At 47.6% G+C, this 19,206-nt stretch overlaps 1 protein-coding gene across 1 annotated transcript; it reads right to left on the bottom strand.

Annotated features, from left to right (window-relative positions):
* Positions 1-2,452: 2,452 nt before the first annotated feature.
* Positions 2,453-12,492, bottom strand: LOC131294953 (myosin-VIIa). The gene is made up of 9 exons (XM_058323008.1): positions 12,475-12,492; positions 9,167-9,427; positions 4,968-9,097; positions 4,636-4,899; positions 4,431-4,570; positions 3,138-4,359; positions 2,927-3,073; positions 2,733-2,853; positions 2,453-2,659 (listed from the first exon to the last, which is right to left on the bottom strand). The coding sequence occupies exons 1-9, from the start codon at positions 12,490-12,492 to the stop codon at positions 2,453-2,455; spliced, it is 6,510 nt and encodes a 2,169-aa protein (XP_058178991.1).
* Positions 12,493-19,206: the final 6,714 nt, after the last annotated feature.

Genomic DNA, 19,206 nt, shown 5'->3' on the forward strand with positions numbered 1-19,206 from the left:
CGTGTGTTCCGTCCCGGGCTTCGGTCCACTCTTCGCGTGCGGTGCGTTTTCTTTTCTTCTTCGGGATGGGTTTCAGTTTCGGAAGAAAGAGGTTACTTCCGATCGGACGGCGCACCAGTCTGCCAGTGTTCGGTCGGCTCGTGCCGAGGCAAGATCATGTGGCAGAAGTGCAAGCATCGCGATGCCCCGGCGCTTCAAGGAAGCCAATCCAGCTAATTTTTCTCCCGGGTGAGAAAGGGATCAATTTCTTACAACGAAAAGATCCCCCAAGTGAATAGTGAAATGAAGGAAAGTGATTCTAGTGATGACTCGTGTGTTTAGGTAGCGGCATCCAGGAGTACACCGTGGACGGCCAGAGCTAATTGGAGTATTTCGTGAGGATTTGACAACGTTCATGAAATCTTTGATTAGGTCTGGTTGTTTCAAGCGGTTCAAAACAACGTGCGACAAGTCTGATCGTGAACAAACCTGTACAAAAAAAAAAAAAAAAACAGATTTGATACAGTTTCGTTGAGTCAATTCGACGTGATTCCTTACTGTTTTATGACTCACACAATGATCGTGACAAGTGTGGTGCACACAATGATCGTGACATATGGAGACGCCTGGTAACCGGTAAAGCACCGAAGGGGTTACATTACAGACTTCAAAAAAATATAATCTGAAGAAGGATTGAACGAGTGATTATTTGAATAGAGTGGTTTATATATTAATACTTGCTGTAAGAATCTTGATTCTTAAATTTAGAAGGCGCTTAATATCACAAACTGTATTGAAAAACTATTTACAATAAAGGATAACATTACCGATCATAACTTAGCAGCGAGTATTAATTGCAAATGTGTGCACAAAATGTATCAAATCAGGTAAATATGATGTTAAAGGATGTTATATGTTGTAAGACGATAACTATAACAATCGGGAGGAAATTAGGTAGAAATAGGGTGTAAAAGAATTGACCGAACCGACTCGTTAAGAATATATATTATATCCAATATTATACTTGAAACATTTTTATCCGACAAAAAAGGAATACAAATTTCCCATAAAATGGGAGTATGTCTTCTTATTTTCTTTCCTTAACCAAATTCGTAATAAAAAAATTACCCCCCATTTGAATTCGATTTCGTGTTTGTCTTTATTGCATAGATTTCGCATTCGAAAATAGGTAAATAATAACTTGCCCTACAAAACGAAGTTTTTTCCCTCCTTTATCATTATTATCGGATTCCGTAACGGAGCGGACAACTTCTGTCGTCACCAAACTTCTTTTCTTCTTGCTTCTTGTTCTAATCTTCCGATGAATGCTGCTGCACCCTGATGATCCTGGCGCCCCCCGGGTGCGGAACGGATACAGCCAGACAGTTAAAAATAATCATTACAATATATTCAATAATATTATTAATAGCAGTAATTATAATAATAATCGTCCCGGATAGCCGGGCGTCCGGGCCGAAGCTAACTGAAATACGTCTCGGGGGAAAGGAAAGGAAAACCTTGCTACGATATAAAGCGAAGAGTGTATAAAAGATTCGCGTAGCCGTCACGGGGCGACATCTTTCTTAAAAAGACAATAAATTACAGGGTAAATGGAGCAGCTCTCCTAACAAACAAACAAAAAAATGCTTAACTAAAAATACCCACACGCTCCCTCCTGTTACCGCTCCAACTGGCCTAAAATAATTTCGAAATAAACCGATAAACCGATCGATTGGATAAAATTTTCAGATTTCCCTTTTGTTTCATTTTATTGCTGCTATACCCTATTTGTGACACAAAACAAAAAGCATACGATCGTGTGAGAAAAGACAATCGAGAACAACAAGGTAATCGAGGGAAACAAATCGGTAAAACGTTCTAACTACGAGGAGGACGAAAAACAAATGCCTTATTCGATAGTGTTGTAGCTAATTTTTCCACTTCCGTGCTGCCTTCTTCCGCTCAATCGAAACAAAATATACTTCCTATACTTTTGCTAATCGTCCTAAGGCCGGTGAATGTCTTGAGTACTCTGTGCCGCGGCAGGACTTCTTCACAGAATCCTCTAGTGTTGATACATACATTGTTCGCGCGTTGCATATATTTGTGCTGGCTTTTCTACCGCGAGTTTGGGTATCTTTTGGATAGTTGCTTCATTTTATAGAAACACACTTGTCGTCGTCTAAAATATTTAAACTTCATTCGAAAAGAAACAGCTTCAAGCAAAATGGTTCTTGACAATTATAAGAAAATATAGTGCTAACGTTAACGACGACAAGGGCGCTGTCTTTTAAGTCATTTTGAGGAGAACTGACACAACTACGAATAATACAATAATGGACGGAGCTGCGTTGCAGCGATCGAGAAGACATTATGGGATTTCCCTTCATTAGAAATCCCTTCAAAACTCCAACGGAAAAGTATCGTTATGTTGTCCCTGTTGGTTCTAATTCATGCGCGGGTTTGGGTGTGTTCACTTGACTCGAATCGTGCGCTGTTTGTTCATGTTGGTCAGCATGAGCGAGATGTAGGACGTGAGTAGATCGTCCATCTTGTAACCGAGGGAGGTCTCGCAGAGAAGCTTCGAGCCGCGCACCAGATTTCCGATCGTCATGTGGAAGTACGTGTTGCCGGACGACCAGTTCGAGATGCGCGTAAACGGGTGCGTCACCAGAATGTCCTACGAACGGAAGGGAAGAAGGTCGATAAGAAAAATTGTTTCCTTGCCAATCGTTTTTTAGAAGAATCCTTACCTTCGATGTGGGATGAATTAAGCTAACACCGTGCTTGTTGATCGCGATCAGCAGCATCTCCGGGTAGTTGGGTTCGGTTGTTTGTTTCACCTCGAAGAACGCCGAACCAAACGTTGGCCATCTGCGAAATGGAAAACGGAATTTTGTTTAACACGACCCACACGACTTTAGACAGAGTTCTTGATCTCCCTCACCTGTACACGATCTTCAGGAAGGTGATTTTGGCATCCTCCGGCGACATACCGGCATCCTGGTTGTAGGCCGCCACGACCGATCGCTTCCAATCGTTTACATTCTGAAGCTTAATCAAATCCGACGGTATCAGCTCACGTAGCATTTGTCTAAAAGAAACAGACGTAAACGGTTAGAAGTTCATGACGGAGATACACTTTATCCAACACTTACGGTATAGCTTGAAGTTCCTGTTTGCTTTCGCCAAACCGCACCCGGTACACGAGGGCGGCCAGCTTGATCGCTTCCTCCTTCGAGCACTTGTGATAGCCACGCAACAGCTTCGGCAACTCCTGGTGGTAGTGGAAGATCAGGTCGGCGTTCTTGTCCTTCCCTGGGACCGTGTTTGTCCAGAGCTTCTTCATGAAGAACACCTGGTAGGTGAACTGCGGATTCGAGCCGTCCCGCGTCGGTCGCGCCTTTTTGATCCAGTCCGTCAGGTGGCGCACAAAGTCGAAGAAGAAATCTCCCTCTGGCACTGAGATGACCTTGTCGGCGATCTTCACGAACAGGCTGAAGCCCTCGCTCGAGCGCAGGTTCAGCCGCTGCGAGATGTTGTGGCAGAAGTCCTTGGCGCGCGTCGACGAGTCCACCTCGAACGCTTCGTCCGTGTCGTCCGGGAAGTACACCTTGTGGAAGATCTGGGTTGTCTTGTGCTGAATCGCTTCCACCTCGACCTGGTGCGGGGGGTACTTGCGCTGTCCGTTGCGGATCGTCTTCTGCAGCCGGTGCAGTGAGTCCTGCGAGATCGGATGGCGTCGGGTCCGCAGGAACAACGTCAGCTCCTTCAGCAATTGCTGGCTGCAGGCGAACAGACCCGTCGACAGCCACATCAGTTCCCAGCCGCGCTCCTCCGACAGCCGGTTGCGGTTGTCGGTCAGCTGCTTCATCAGCTGACAGTACACCTCGTCGCGCAGGATCTCGTGCTTGAGCGGCCCGTCGAAGATGTGGTCGGTGATTTCGTTGCCGATGCGTGGCCGCTTCGATGGCAGGTCTCCCATGTACTTCATGATGGCAACGAACGCTAGGCACGACTCCTCGGCTAGCTCCTCCTTGGCCAGCAGCTTCTTCAGCAGCGGTTGCTTGAGTGGTTCGCGCGAGTAACGCCACAGCTCGTCCCCACCGCGGCCCTTCGAGCTGAGCGTACTGAGCGCCTTGGACATGGTGCGCTTCGGTGGCGGCCGGAAGTGATCCAGAGAGTACTCCGCCAGACTGTGCGGCCGATCGCGACCTTCCGTGCTGCCGTTCGAGTGCACCGAGTTGAGTCGCTTACCGTGGTGTGCATCTTCCACGCTGAACAGGGCCAGTATATCCGGCGGTGGCTTCGTGAGTGTCGGCAAGACGTACACTATCTCTGCCGGAAAATCGCCACGTTCTTGTGTTCTCTCGCAACAACCTAAACCATAAGAGGACAGTGATAAATTCTCGACTGTATTATACTGATTGTGTGCGTTAGACTTGACTTACCTATACACCAGCCAGAGTTGAGTACCGTTTCACCGGTGCTTTCGTCCTCCAAAATAATCAAATCGCCCTTCAGGAAGGATAAGAAACTTGTTCCCTCTCCCGGTGCTTTGTAGTCTTGCAGTGCTATCACATACTTTGAGCTGCAGGTTAATAAAAACCGCATTAATACTTCCTCAAAAATATACTCTCCACACAAAATGCCTACCGTTTCTTTAGTCCCTCCAGGAAGTACACCACCAAATCCCGGATGTCCTCGGCGTTCGGGCTCTGGAAGGTAAACTCCTCGTTCCGGACCGTCGACAAGGAGAACGTTTGCGTGAACACTTTGTTCGTCTTCTGGCTCGACACGGCCGTTATCTCCGGGAAGGACAACTCGAGTAGCACCTGCTCCTGATCGTCCACCACGTACACACCGGTCCAGTTGACCGCAATGATGACGTCGTTCTTCGGAAGATTGGGACCCGAGTTCCTACAACGAAACGAAACACACGCGCATTAGAAGATCGTGAGGTCGGGTTTGCTTTTAAAAAGGCTCACCTATAGGCTTCGTAGAAGCGCGAAAACAATAGTGGCCACTTGTACTTGGCGTAGCTGACCACGTCCTCCTTCACCTTGAGGGCCGCTGCCTTATCCTTCAGGTAGTAGCTTTTCTTGTACGCCGTTAGAACCAGTGCTGCCCAGCGATCGATCGCTTTCTCGATGCCGGTCAGACAGTAGTCCGGGATGAAGTTTGGCAGCAGCGTGTACAACCGATCCATCGACATGTCGGTGCTGTACTCGATGTAGTACTGCTGGGCGGCAATCATCGCCAGATCCTCCTCCTTATCGCATCGGTACTCGCCAAATTTGACACCCCGCACGACCTGCTGGTAGATGAGGTTGGTCGCTACCTGATCCTCGATCGGGTTATGCCACGGGGCGAAGATCTCCTTGCGGAAGAACAGTCGCCATGGTGCGTTGCGTTCCTGGGCGCCTTGTTCCTTCGCGTACTGTTCACACTGTGAGATGGCGTCCATCACGTGATCTCCGCCACTTCCGAGTGATGACACTTTGTCGAACAGCGCGATGTACAGCGAGAAGCCAAACTGGTCCTTCAGTGTGATCTTGTCCGAAAGCTGGTTGCAAAGTTCGCGGGCAGTCGTGGCCGAATCTGCTAGCAGCGTTTTGGTGTTACCGTCCATGAAGGTGATCGGTAGCATGATCGGTTTCTTCGATTTAGTCGCCTGAAGTTCGAGCCACGATGGTGGTTGATTGCGTGTACCATTGTTGAACGTTCGCTTAAGTCGCTCCTCGCAGTATGGCGCATAGCCGGGAGGACCTTCACGGATAAAACTGCGGAGATAGTTCACAAACTTCTCCGACGGGGCAAAGCAACCGACACAGAGCGATAGCAAAATCCAACCCCGGGCATGCGACGACTTCGAAGGGTTGTTGGTTAGTTGCTTGCAAATCTGACAGTAGATCTCATCACGCAACTCCGCCCGCAAGATTCCGTGACCTATGATGAAGTGCAGCTTCTCGAGGTTGGACGTTGGACGCGATTCCAACCACGATTGGTAGCTATCGGCGGTGTACTCTTCATCCTGTAGCCTGCGGCGAACGTCCTCGCCCAGTTTGTTCTTGCGCTTGAGCGTCAACGAGACCAGCTTGTGGCGGATGGAGCGTGGCTTTTGCTTCAAGAACGCCTCCGGATCGAGTCCCATCATCTGTGCCTCCTGGAACTCCTTGCTGCGGATAAAGTTGCGCCCAAGCGTGGCCGTTACCTTCGACATCACGGACGTGTTATCCCGGTCCATTGTGTGATAGCGTGGTTCGGGTAGGTCCCCCGTGAACCGTAGGATCGTTATCCACAGGGCTTGCGCTGCCAACTGATCGCCTTGTGTGTGCAATGGAAGCAGTGGATGTTTAAGCGGCTTTCGAGAGTAGTAATGCGTGATGTTGCCCTGGAAGTAGGTGGCGGCGAACTTCTGGAACTTGAACTCGGATAGGTCTTCCTCGTCCTCGGAGATGGCATGCATCGGACCGATGATATCGTCGTGACTTCCCGCGTTCACCGGGAGGTCGTTGAACACGGACGTCTCCCGACCACCATGAGGTGTTGGCGCTTCACTGCTCGAGTCGGGCAGGAAGTCGAACATGGCCTCCACCAACTTGCTGTCGTCGACCGGTTCGTCCGCTTTCCGTGCCGCATCGTTGATGATGTTCTTCTTCACCTCCACCCGACGACGCTCTTCCAGCTCGATCTCCATGTCCTTCCGTTCGATCTCATTCAACCGGTCACGGTAGTGCTGTTCGGCGATCTCCTTCGCCCGCTTGTTACCCTGATGTTTAAGTTCCTCCTCTTCCATCCGCCGCAACCTAAGCGCTTCGTGATGGCGCCGATACTCGAGCTTCAGCTTATGGTAGCGCTTCATCGCAATCATACGTCGTACGTGCGATTGGATTTTGATCACCGCCCACATCTTGTGTCCATACTCACGCCGCACCAGATACCCCCGGATACGGGCCTGCAGGCGCACAATGTGCCCCCGGAGGTGCCGAAACCGGTGGCTCAGTACTCGCGAGCGGATCAACGCCTGCAGCCGCATGTAACCGATGCGCATCTTCTTATAGCGTTGCCGCTGGGCGTAACCCTTCCAGTACTTCTGAATCGTGACGGCCGCCTGACGCATCCGCAGGAATCGCCGTCGGTACACCCAACCCCGGATCGAGCGCTGCAGGATGAGGATCTTGCGTGTCAGTACCCGATCACGCTCCTGCTCGAGGAACAGGTCGTGCGCATCCTTCAGGAACACCTTCGTGTGACCGAGCTGATAGTCCGATCGACCGAGTACGGTTGCGCAGATCTTCGAAGTAGCCATCCGGCAGTCGGTCCGATGCGCCGGTGGGATACCGTTGATCAGGAAACGATAGCGCTCGACGAAATCGCGGAAGTTGTGCCGAATCGGGTAGCCCGCCCGCCGGATGCGGATCGTCTCCATCATGCCGGAGTAGCGCAACTGCCGGCAGCACAGCGCCCGATCGAACATCATCGGTTTCTTTAGCTCGTTCGGCTTGATGCACCGGATGAAGAACGGCTGGCACTGACTGAGCGTCTTCATCAGCGAGTCCAGACTCTTCTTGAACTGCGTCGACAGGGTCGGGGTGCGCTTACGCGTCTCCGCTCCCATCCCGATGTCCTCCGCGAACACCATCTGCAGGAACTTGTTCGTCGAGCTCGAGATTAGCTGCAGCAGATCGGCACTGAACGTGTCGCGGTTCTTCTCGAGGAATCCTCGCGTGTCGTAGAACACCACCCCGGCGAAGTGGTTCAACCCGAAGCTCGTGTTGATGTCCGACTTTGGCTTCAGGTAGTTCCGGTGCGTACCGTGGGTCTTGTGCAGCTTCGCCAGCATCGTCTGGTCCGTGCCCTTCGGGAACTTGCTCTCCTCGTCGATCAGCGCCATAATGTTGAGCTGCTTGATCGCGATCAGATCGAGCGCGTCCTGGTTGTCCACGAACTCGATGTGCTGCCAGTTGATGCTCTCGTGGTTGTACTCCTCCTGCTCGAGCTTGAAGATGTGCTGCACGAAGAACTGCTGCAGGTTCTCGTTGGCGAAATTGATGCAGAACTGCTCGAAGCTGTTGTGATCGAAGTTCTCAAAGCCGAAGATATCCAACACACCGATCGCGCTGCGCGTCGACGACTTCGGCTTGTAGATGGCCTGATTGATCTTTTTCACGATCAGCACAAACAGCCGCCCGTAGATGCCCTTCACGAACGCGTCCCGCACGTCCATCGATTGGTCGCGGGACAACGTCGACACTACCGTCTCGCCGTGCGCGAACAGCGTCTTGCGCGTGAGTGCATCGATGAACGGCTGTAGCGGAACCTCGAGCAGGTTCGCCACCCGCTCCACATTGATATGCTCAGGAATCTCCGTCGCGTCCAGGTTGTCGATCACGGTGGCGTTGTACTTGATGTTGCCGGTGTGCAGCAGGGCGGCCAGCAGCTTCAGAATCTCCCAGATTTCGTGATCCGAAAAGCACAGCACCTTCATCGCCGACCGTATGTCGGCGAACTCGGCCGCATCGTTACGACCATCGCACCGGATACAACCACCACCGGTAAGATACCGGTAGTCGGACGCATGGCCCAAATCGAGCCGTCGCTTCTCATCCGCCGACAAACCCGCCAGCAGGCAGTAGAATATATGGTAGTTGCGCTCGTCCGCGTTCTGCGACACAATGCGCGACTTCTCCAACAGATACTGCTCGATCTTGGCACCCTCGATGACGCCCGCGTTGTTGAAGTGGATATCGATGTACTTGCCGAACCGGGACGAGTTGTCATTGCGCACTGTTTTCGCATTTCCGAACGCCTCCAGGATTGGGTTGGCCTCGAGAATCTGCTGCTCAATCCACGAGTGCTTCCCACTGATGGCGGCCAGATATTGGAGGATCAGCTTGGTACTTTCCGTCTTGCCCGCGCCCGATTCGCCCGAAATGACGATGCACTGATCCTGGCCGTAGCGGCGCATGTGTGCGTACGAGTTATCGCCGATGGCGAAGATGTGCGGTGGCAGCTCACCGATCTTGCGCTCCTTGTACAGCTTGATCTGGTCGGCGGTGTAGATCGGTAGAATCTGGTATGGGTTCACTGCCACCAGGATCGAACCAGTGTACGTCTACGGAGAAAGAAGAGGCTGTCAAACAAAGTCCAGGACCAACTTTTGGCGTCACGCTTTGGTACTTACATAAATTAAATTTTCGTTGTAACGAATGAGCAGATTGCGCAGAATGCCCGCCTCGTGCAGATCGCCCAGCGAGATCATGTCCTCGACGCCCTGCACCGAGGAGGCATGCATCGCCTTGATGCGCCGCTCCGGCGTCAGCCATTGCTCGTTGCCGTCGTCGTCCCGCACCTGAATTCGGCGTCCCTCCGCTGAGATTACGCGAGCCCCGATCGCTACATCGAACTCTCGTCCGGACACGGGCTCGATCCAGATATAATCACCCTGAAATTTGGGAGAGAAAAAAACAATTCAACACTCTAACCAAACCGAATTCGCTAAAACTCTATCTAATCTAATACAAGTCCCTTCATTCTACACTCTCATTTATTATTTCTTTGGTGGGAAGAACCCCATAAAGGCGCCAACTCTAGTACTCCCCATCCAACATAACTTCCAGCCTCATCAGTTCGCTTCCACCGTGCGACAATCGGTCTATATCGCACCGGTTCAGCTGTAGCCAGTTCCATTCATGCAGCGGAGAATCGATTCCAGGCATCGGCGAACAGGAGTCCTTCAGTTCGCACAAACGGACCATATTCCGGCGCCGTTGGTGCAACAGCACATCGCTCACAGACATGTACCCCATAAAAGGCACCGTAGTTCCCATCGTTAGCAACCACAACACCAGCGTTACATTTTCATCGTCTTCATCCTGCGTTTCCTTATCCTCCTCTTCGATCGATTCTTTCCTTTCCGCCAACCGAGTTGTCCGACAAGCCATGACAAGAATAGGCAAATAATCTCGCAGATATTGAAAGGATCGCGGCAAGTACTGGTTCGACACCACGTGCCCTTTGAAAGCTGGGGCGCGATGATCCTTGGAGTCCCGACCGCCGTAAGCCAACACACCAAGGCAGTACGGTTGGTCGAGCGGAAGCGAACTCTCGTCGAACCGGAACAGCATCGACTCGCGTCCCACGACTGCGGTCATATTGAGCGTGGCATGATCGCAGAGGAAGTGCTGCAGAAGGCTCGTAGGCAGCACGGACTGTTCGCAATCCTGCTGTGGACAGAGGACGGGAGTAAATGCGTGGGGCTGCGCGTGGCCCTCCTTTCGTTCGGCCGATTTCCGTTTCAGTTTTAATTGATGCATCTTTCTGATTTTGCGCTTTTTCTCGGAACTCCACCGCTAGAAATGGCTCACATACGGAAATGTCTGACGTGCAGCAAGGGCTACTGTGATTGAACTGATGAATCATTGTGCACTTCTTTTTGGAGATGCGATACTGATGGATTCTAAATTTGTGTTTTTCGAATTAAAAGATGCTTTCTTTTAGTCCGGGCTTTAGATTTTAAACCTTTAAGATTTATAATTCAAGCTTTACAGCTTTATAAAAAAAACATGATGTAACTTTTAAAAAGGAATGTGATGATACAAATTCTTACCAAGCAAGCATGTGAGACGTCTAATTGTCTAACCTGCAAACCCGGAAGGATTTCGGAGACTTTCTTGAATAAACCTCCGACCACCTTCTATATACGTAACATTAAACCACGTTGTTTCTTTGCGTAGGAGTGGTGCATTTAGATTCGCTTCCTGAAGCACGAAAAAAAGAGCTTCCAGAGCACTTTTTATTTCCAACGGCACGGTTGCGGTGGCTTTTCTTTTCCTTTTTCCATCCCTGATTGGCTGATGATTTGTGTGTGCCGTTCGGTTGCACTTTCGGCTCGGTTTGGTCGCTTCTTGAAGGGCGCCTTACGAAGCCATTTTTCCATTTGCTTGCCAGCAAAAACCCCCATAACGGGGGGCGCCCGCAACCTTCTTTAACGCCCCGGACCAAAAGAAGAAACAATCGCACACGGAATAAACGCAAACACAACGCGATCAGGTACGCATGAACGCCGAGCGACGGAATCGAGGAAAAGTAAAGCTCACGTGCGCGCCGTTAATTAATAACGAATAGGAACCGCCCGGCCTACGCTCCTCCGGCGCCCAGCTGGGCTTTTCCCGGGTGCTTTTGTTGCAGAAAAAAGCTGCTTCTGCCTACGTAGCAACGTAGCAGCCGGAGGGAGGGAGGGAGGTGATGTCTTTCGTGCCGGGGCCATCAGCAGCAAGTAGAGTGAAGTGTCTACCACCGCGGGTGGCGAACCTTCTTCCTATTGCCTTCGGGCGAAAAGCAGCAGTAGCAGCAGCAAGACAAAAATTAAAAATGGCCCACCTCACAGAAACGGTAGAAGCTTCCTGAAGCGTTTAATTTATGACGGTGCAGAAAAACGTACGAGAAAAGCTTGGGGAAGACAAGGAAACAGAACGAAGGCGAACAGAAAACAAACACGCCCAAGAAGTCACACACGATATGTGACTTCGGGAAGGCCAGCTGAAGGAAGCCGGCGTGCGGTGAAAATGCAACTGGACTGAATGTTGGAACCAACCACTCGGAAGCCACCCATTTTCCGTACGTGACCGAAGCGTGCAATTCCGTTGCGATTGTTTGGTGTCTAAAAACGTCCCCTTTTTGGTGGAACACATCTCATTATAAGTATTATGTTTTTTAGTTTTTCTTTTAACCTTAGTACCTCTGCTTTAATCATGGTGTTTCTAACTATTTTAAACAAAAGTGTGTTTGAAGCAACCGCGTAAAACCATGCTGATCCATGGTTAACCGATTTCGCTTTCCAGAAAAGTATTTGGTGTTTTCCAGCCGATGAAACAGTTTTTTCCGGGTTTTATGACGTGCTTGCATTACCCTCTGCCCTAACTTTCAGCCAGCATTAATGAGCCAAAATGTGCAAAACGAAACTTAGGGACCTTTCATTTCTTACTTGCACTCATTAACGGATGCGATAGAAAGTGGTAATTGAAACAAACCCCATCGTCAAACTGTGTACATCGGTGCAAGAAAACGACCAGACTTTTCGTGTGGAATTTTGGATCTACTTTTTCTATTTTGCCGACCGATGAACTTTATCGACCTACGTATCATTTTCTGTAACTAGTGATAATCTAAGACAAAACAAGTATGACTCAATAGAATTATTACGCTAAATTCCCCATAATTCATCGAAGAAAAAGCAGCTACGAAGAGTTATGATTTTTTTTGAAGGGTACATTAAATGAGAAATATTCTAGAAACTTTCAAAGCTCTCCAGCTTAATCTAAAGGAACATGAGCAAATGCAAAAATAATATCCTTATGTTTTTTTAGAACAAACCTCAGTTGAGACTAAACAAACGGAAACAATAAGCTTCATAATTTGACTTCCAGCGATTTCTTGCCTTAGTTGCAAAGGAAAGCGTCGCTTTGGGCGCCCTTTATAAACCACACTTACCCGTGTAACGATAACCATTTTGACGCCACATTGACTTCTGGTTTAATCTGCAAGGAGAGAGAAAAAGAAGAAATGAAAGCAAAACATTAAACGAAATTGCACAGAGGAAAACTATTTTCAATTACATTGTTCTGTTAAAAGGAAAAAACACAAAGCAATGGCCGGGTTTGGGTATTTCCGGTCGATGTTGGCGGAAAACTACTAATGTTAAGACGAAAAACGATTCAATATGTTGAGAAAATGGACAATTCAGCATGAATCTTTAAGCAAAGGCAAGGTACATGCTTTACCCTTGAATAGAAAAAAATGCTTTCCAAATGAAATGTATCGTGCAACGATTCATGAAGGGAGAAACGAAAGATTTGTCTACCGGGCGTCAAGCGACGAACCCCACCGAGAGATTTTACAGTTCACATCGCAGTCGCACATAAACAAGCGCATTTCGGGACGGGCGGATTGAATTCATGACACTGAAACGGTAGGAAATGGTGTGAGAACATTTTCCTTGAACATCCATCCATTCGAAGCGGTTGTAGTCGGCAACAATAGAGTAAACAATAGAGCGACATCCGCGCCGATCATGAATAGATTTATGCGTGTATGCTTTTTGGTTTAGCTTGGAAGAAATCATGAGGCGGTATCAGTGCATGTCATTCGTTGGTTGTGATAGAGGAAAAGACATGAACTAAAAGGAATTCTAGAAAATAAAAGTACAGTTACTACATTAATCTAACGCTATGAAAAAAACCATCAAACCAAACTGGAAAAGACATCAACAGCTTAAGTATCAACAAGAGTTACTAATGTTTTATTTACTTTACTCCAAAGTAAACACAGATTATTTCAACTTTATTGTACCACTTTAGCTTTTTGTCAAATAATAATTAAAGAAAGGACCCTTCGAGCGGTAAAAAGACAAAAAAAGTCAAACGTAAACCTGTCTTCACCGTTTTGCATTCTTTACTCGGCAAGATGACAACTCGGTACCAGAAACTGGTCTTCCCCGAACGACCTCATTTTCCTATTACTCCATCTCAACCAATTCGCGGCCAATCTCGCGGCGTGAATCCGCGCAAAGAATATCGGAGCAAAAACATGGGGCAAAAAAGGGGAGAGAAAAAGCAAAGAAGGTAATGTAATACGATCGCATAGCTCTTCCCGCGATCGCAAGTACCGCTATGCCTTGGGAGAGGTTTTTTTTCTTTTATTTTCACGTACGGTTTATGCCTGCGGGCATAGAATCGATCAAACACACACACATAAACACTCACTCATTCTGGAAGATTAGGATGGGGGTGTGGAAACTCTCTGGAAAACTGTTCAGGAAAATGAGGCATGGGGTTGGTTTTGCAATTGTATTTCGATAAGAGGTAAGATATAATTGTATCTAGCCAACATCTTATCAAACGATGAATGTTGGTTGGCTTATTTTACATTGTAAGGCTTTTTTTTATATTCTTCACCAACGTTGACTACCCTTTGCGGATTTGTATGGTCATCTGGTGGACGACTGTCAGCAGAACTTCATCCAAGCAACCCATCGTCGTCGATGGAGAAAGCCATGCGCGTGTTGGTAAATAAAACGTTTAAGAAAAAGAACTATCAAAAGAGAGAGAAAAACCTCCTCCCGCAGCTCGTGATGACGTTGATCGTTTTCGAAGATCAACTTCAGCCGGCCCAAACTGACAGGAACCGCCCGGCCGACCGAGTTAGCCGTACGGGTCCAGTACTTCAATGTACTGGCCTTCCGCTTTGAGTGAGTGTGTGTATGAATGCGTTCGCGGTATCAAGACGTCGGTTCACTGATTTTGTTCTCTCTTCTTTTCGCGCTGTCCATCTTAAACTTCTGCTCCACATGAGTTGTGCAAAGAAAGGAATGAACGGAAAAAACGACGCAACAACACACAACACAATCCCGACCAAGTCCACGTCCACGTTGGCGAAAGCCCATCGGCAGACCGGTTCCCCGGACGAATAGCACACTTCTTGGTTGGAGTTCGATCAACGGGATAGACCGGATCCAGCGATTGTGACCGATTAAAAAGGCGAGCCATATCGCTTGGGACACCAAAGTTAAACGGTTCGAGTTTGCCAAAGTGTTTCGATTAGGTAATGCGTAAATAAAATAATTCCAAGTTACTTTTTCTACAAGCTGAAACAAGTATCGAACGAATTTATACCACACAGGATGAATGTTTAATGGAAACATATTAAAAACAATTCCTTAAAGTAGAAGATAGCAGGAAAGATATCAAAAATGCTTCTTATTTCAATCCCTTTTGGTGTGATACAGGTCGGGCCTCCTTTTCTGCAACTAACCACAATTAACCTGTCCGTTGAAGAGTCGTTTCCGTTCGTTTTTCAGTCTTCAAGGTGTACAATCTTCCCTCCATGGTAAAGTATAGGAATTTTCCACCACACGATTCCACTCCCAATGAAGACGCTAAGACGTTCCTCCCCAACCCCATCTGATATCGAGCAGTGATAATTAGCGATGCACTAACATCAACGAACGGGTTGAAGAGGCGCAAAAAATGGAGATAACCGACGAAGACGGCGATGACTTCACGATTTCGATTTTCATTACATTTTCTTCCTCCCCGTCGGTGTACTTCTTGTGGAATAGTAGTTAAACTGGACTGGAGACACACCTTTCATTTACTGCACACCTGTCTGCATGTTAAGCAACTTGTGCTCTTTCCTTCCGGTACCACTTTTTACCACTGACATTGACCAGTTTCTTTTTACATTTAACTGATTACAGCTTTTCCGATGGAGTTCTTATCTTCTAGTTTATTTTTATTGTATGTGCTTATAGTTTTAATAGTTTGATAAGTGAATCCAAAGATCTTGTTTGGTTGTTAATCCACCATTTATATTCCATTATATAACATTTATATTCCAATCGAACCGACCCTTTGGAAAAGTCGTAGTAAAACGAGTAAGTAAAACTTTACATTTCAAGCTTCAAAAATCAAAACAAGTCATTTTCACTCGATTGTTGCATTTTTCAACCACACAAATCAAACAACAAACACATTTACACATCATTAATTAGTAAACACAAGCAAATACCACATTTTTTATTACACCAGCCATTGATAAGAAAGTTTTAGGACCGTTTAGCAATGTTGGGATGCTAATTCTTTGATGATAGTTTATGACATACGGAATGGAAATCAATCTTATCTGAAACGAGTCTGTTTGTTCCTTTTCTTGAGCTATGGTGAGGTTTTACGCAATCGTGATGAATGGCACGCACTTTGATAAATGATCGTTAGATAAAGCAAAGCAGTGCCGCCAAGACGACGCCATCGCATGAAGAATGCTATGATTAAGTCATCAAACAACCGGCTATCTATTCCAACAATTGGGAAAGGGATTTCTGCTACTGATAAAATTGTGTTCCAAACGGTTTGAGTTTTCGGGGAAATGGCTTACACTTAGGAGAGTTTGGAATGGATTAGTTCATAGGGACTGTAATTGAAATGGTAGTGAAATATTTACAAGTAATCTGTTTTAAAATTTAATCAAACCCTCTCCTAGCAACCCCTCCAAACAGACCGCGCAAAGATCACTGCTCCTTATCGTGCACCGCGTGCTCACATTCGTGAAGTTATCTCCTTATCACTCCCCCCACACGGGCTACGTAAACGGGCTAAAGAAGGGTAGCAAATAAAAAAAAATCACAACGCGCCAAACAATTACCACCGCACGGAAGATAAGCGGGGCAAACCACCGAGCGTGGTGACCCTTTTCCTGCCACCGCCGTCGAGGGTGACTGTTTGCTTTTCCCACTGGTAGTAGCGCGAGTACACGAGTAACGATGGAGACAAACCAGCTCCCCAACGCACTGCTTGCGCCCGTTACCTTGCGCAAGGTCGTCCCGCCGGAGCTTTCCGTGCCCAATTGCACATACCGATGCCGCCGGTGCCGGTTCTCTTCGCTTATCGGTGACGTTGTTATCGTCCGCGTGCGTCTCCGCGCGGTGAAGCAATGCGGCGAGAGCGATAAGATGTGGCTACATTTTCTAAAGGGAGGCGAGAAGAATCTCGTTGGGTTCATGAGTGGGTCAGTAGGAAGAATAGAATACATCGGAACGGTTACTTTGTTGGGGAGTAAAACGAGAAAAATAAAAATCAAGAAATATAATCTACAGGTTTAGAATTCTTCGGTATCAAGCTCCAAATAAATTGAAATGATAGACCTACAACACTCATCTCATCCTTTACAACATGAATTGATGAGATAGGGTTAAAATAAAAATGCTGATCGCAATAAAATTTCCCTTTTTCCTGCTGTAATCTAAACACTGAGTGGAAGTTTAAGTACTAAAGAAAAGAGAAAACTCTAGGAAAAAAGACACTTTAGCTGCTCTACACCGCGTCAACCCGGGAGTAATTGCATAAGTGACTTATCTTGCCATCGTCCATCATCGGCGAGACGAACGATGGCGACTCAGACACTCTGACCGTAAACCTTACACAACATCGCAACGACCGGTCGCTTCCACACACATAATCACGTGACGGTATGGCGAGTTTTCCTCCCGCTCCAAACCGACGGGAAACATCTCGGAAAGCGCGTAAAAAGTGCGACAAGAAGGGAGGGAAAATTAATGCCAACCGGCGGCCCAACCCAATGGGATACTTTCATTTCATTTAAGCACGGTCCCATCATCAAAGTTGGAAAACAATACCCCGTTTGCCCCCGGGGAGGGGGAATATTTTGACTTTTCTCTCGCTCGGGGGGGGGGGGGGGGGGGGGGGGAGTGCGGGAAAAGGTGTGGGGATTAAATTCTCACCTTTCAGCTAATTTCCGCGACAGTGAAACCACATTTTCCAACCACCGGCAAAAGAAAGGAAAGATGGGCGGCTCATAAAATGCTGCGGGGTCGAGGAAGATTCCACCTGAAAGGAAAGTGAAACCACTGGAGGGAATTTGTCCTCCTCCGGTGTCACTCAAGTTGAAGGGAAAACAAGCTTGAGATTTTCCTCGGAAAATCCAAGCTCTTCTTAAGGGTTTGACCATCGGCATAAACAAGGTGCGTGGAATGCAAAACACAATGCGATGGCATGCAAAATGTCAACAACAAGACATGTAATTCCTCTTTCGAACATCAGATCTTCGAGGCAGAAACATCTTCAGCTCCCGTCGCCGTCGTCGTCGTCGTGTGCGTTCGTCCGTTTACCACCCGGAGGAGAAATTGGTCCAGTGTGAAAGCGAAAGCGACGACTTTCCATCGACACGCCGCCGGGGTGTTCCCACGCGTCGCTCGACCGGCACGGATTCATCAATTGACATTGTGACGACTAAATTATGGAACCTGCTTCTTCCTCGGATCTTCAGCCTCCTCCTTCCCGTCGGGAAACTCTTCCTTTCATCTCGCAGCACTCGGAGGCCCATTAATAGATCGTTCGTTTCGGCCGCCGCGCTTTGGACCGCGGTTTCGTGATGGATGACTTTAACGATCGATTAAAAGATATTTGCCTAACCGTCGGTGTAATCTTTTTCGGATGCAATAATTTTACACGCGCGCATCCACCGCCCGCGGTGTGTGATCATTTATGACGAAGGTGGTGCTTTGAGAGGGCAACGTTTTCCGATTAGGCAAATGAACCGAAACAGCGGAGTAAAGCAGGCTAAAAAGTGTACGGACATTAACGTTGAAATTAGTTGAAGTTCTTTTTTCAACCGCTTTCGGCCGGTTTCATACTTTCTTCGGCCACACTAAAAACACATTTTGAAACGGATAAATTGAATTAAACTACAAAAAAGCTTAACACGGCAGAAAATAAATAATCATCCATAACTCGGGTGGAAATCAAACTTAAGGAAAGAGAAGGAAAAAAGTGCAGGCAGTGAGCGGTGATGTGTAAAATTTAATTGGCTCGATTTCGGGCCGGGCTGGGATGAATGCAAGCCTATGACTCGGTTTTTCACTCGACCGACCCAGACTGGCCAGTGAACGCACGTTTGTGTGTTTGTGTGTGTAGTATGTAGCAGCGCAGAGAAGGATAATTTTGCCATCACAGTTTTGCGCTACTCCCGGTACGTAACCCGTACCGAGTTTAATTAGCAGTAATGAGTGGCCAAGACAAATGTGGGGAGATTTTTAATGTACGTCCGTTTTCACTCGCAATAAGAAGTTAGTGGCCGCTCGAGGCATTGCCACGTTTTTAATGTATCATAAAATAATTTAATCCATAGAAAAACGAACACAATCAAGGAAAGACAAAAACGCAGGAATTGTTCAAAATCCTAAAGAATCCTAAACTAGTAAAATCCTTCTTTCACGATCTTATTCCCGTTCGAGTTGCGATTCGTGTTACTTCTCAATTTAATCCTATCATCATAAAATTTGTCGCTAAGGCATTGTTCGAGCTGAAAGTAAACGGATTTACTTTCGAAAAATCCAAAATCGCGAACGGATTGAATTTCAATCGGGCACGATCGACGACACCGTTTGAACTCCATTCGGGTTTGGTTCGATCTAAGCGAGCTTTCGGAGCGAAAACTTTCGCTGGACTGAATCGCCGATTCGCCAATCAAACATTTGTCACACGTAGCCACGATCGATGCCTTCCACTTCCTGCTGACACCAATCCCACAGTAATTAATCCATTCCTATGCCACGGCAAGAGTCGAAGCAAAGCGTTGGTTGCATTAAAAATAAATAACTTAAACACGCACGAAACCCGTCGAGTAGATGTTATTCATCGGGAGGAAAAG

The sequence above is a fragment of the Anopheles ziemanni genome, chromosome 2 (assembly GCF_943734765.1).
Source record: "Anopheles ziemanni chromosome 2, idAnoZiCoDA_A2_x.2, whole genome shotgun sequence".
Lineage (NCBI taxonomy): Eukaryota > Metazoa > Arthropoda > Insecta > Diptera > Culicidae > Anopheles > Anopheles ziemanni.

Bases quoted from the DNA above. Each gene is read 5' to 3' on its own strand.
- LOC131294953 (XM_058323008.1), bottom strand. The intron at 4,900-4,967 runs GTGAGCCTTTTT...GTTTCGTTGTAG, and splicing joins CGCTTCTACGAAGCCTATAG to GAACTCGGGTCCCAATCTTC. The intron at 4,360-4,430 runs GTAAGTCAAGTC...CTTATGGTTTAG, and splicing joins CAACTCTGGCTGGTGTATAG to GTTGTTGCGAGAGAACACAA.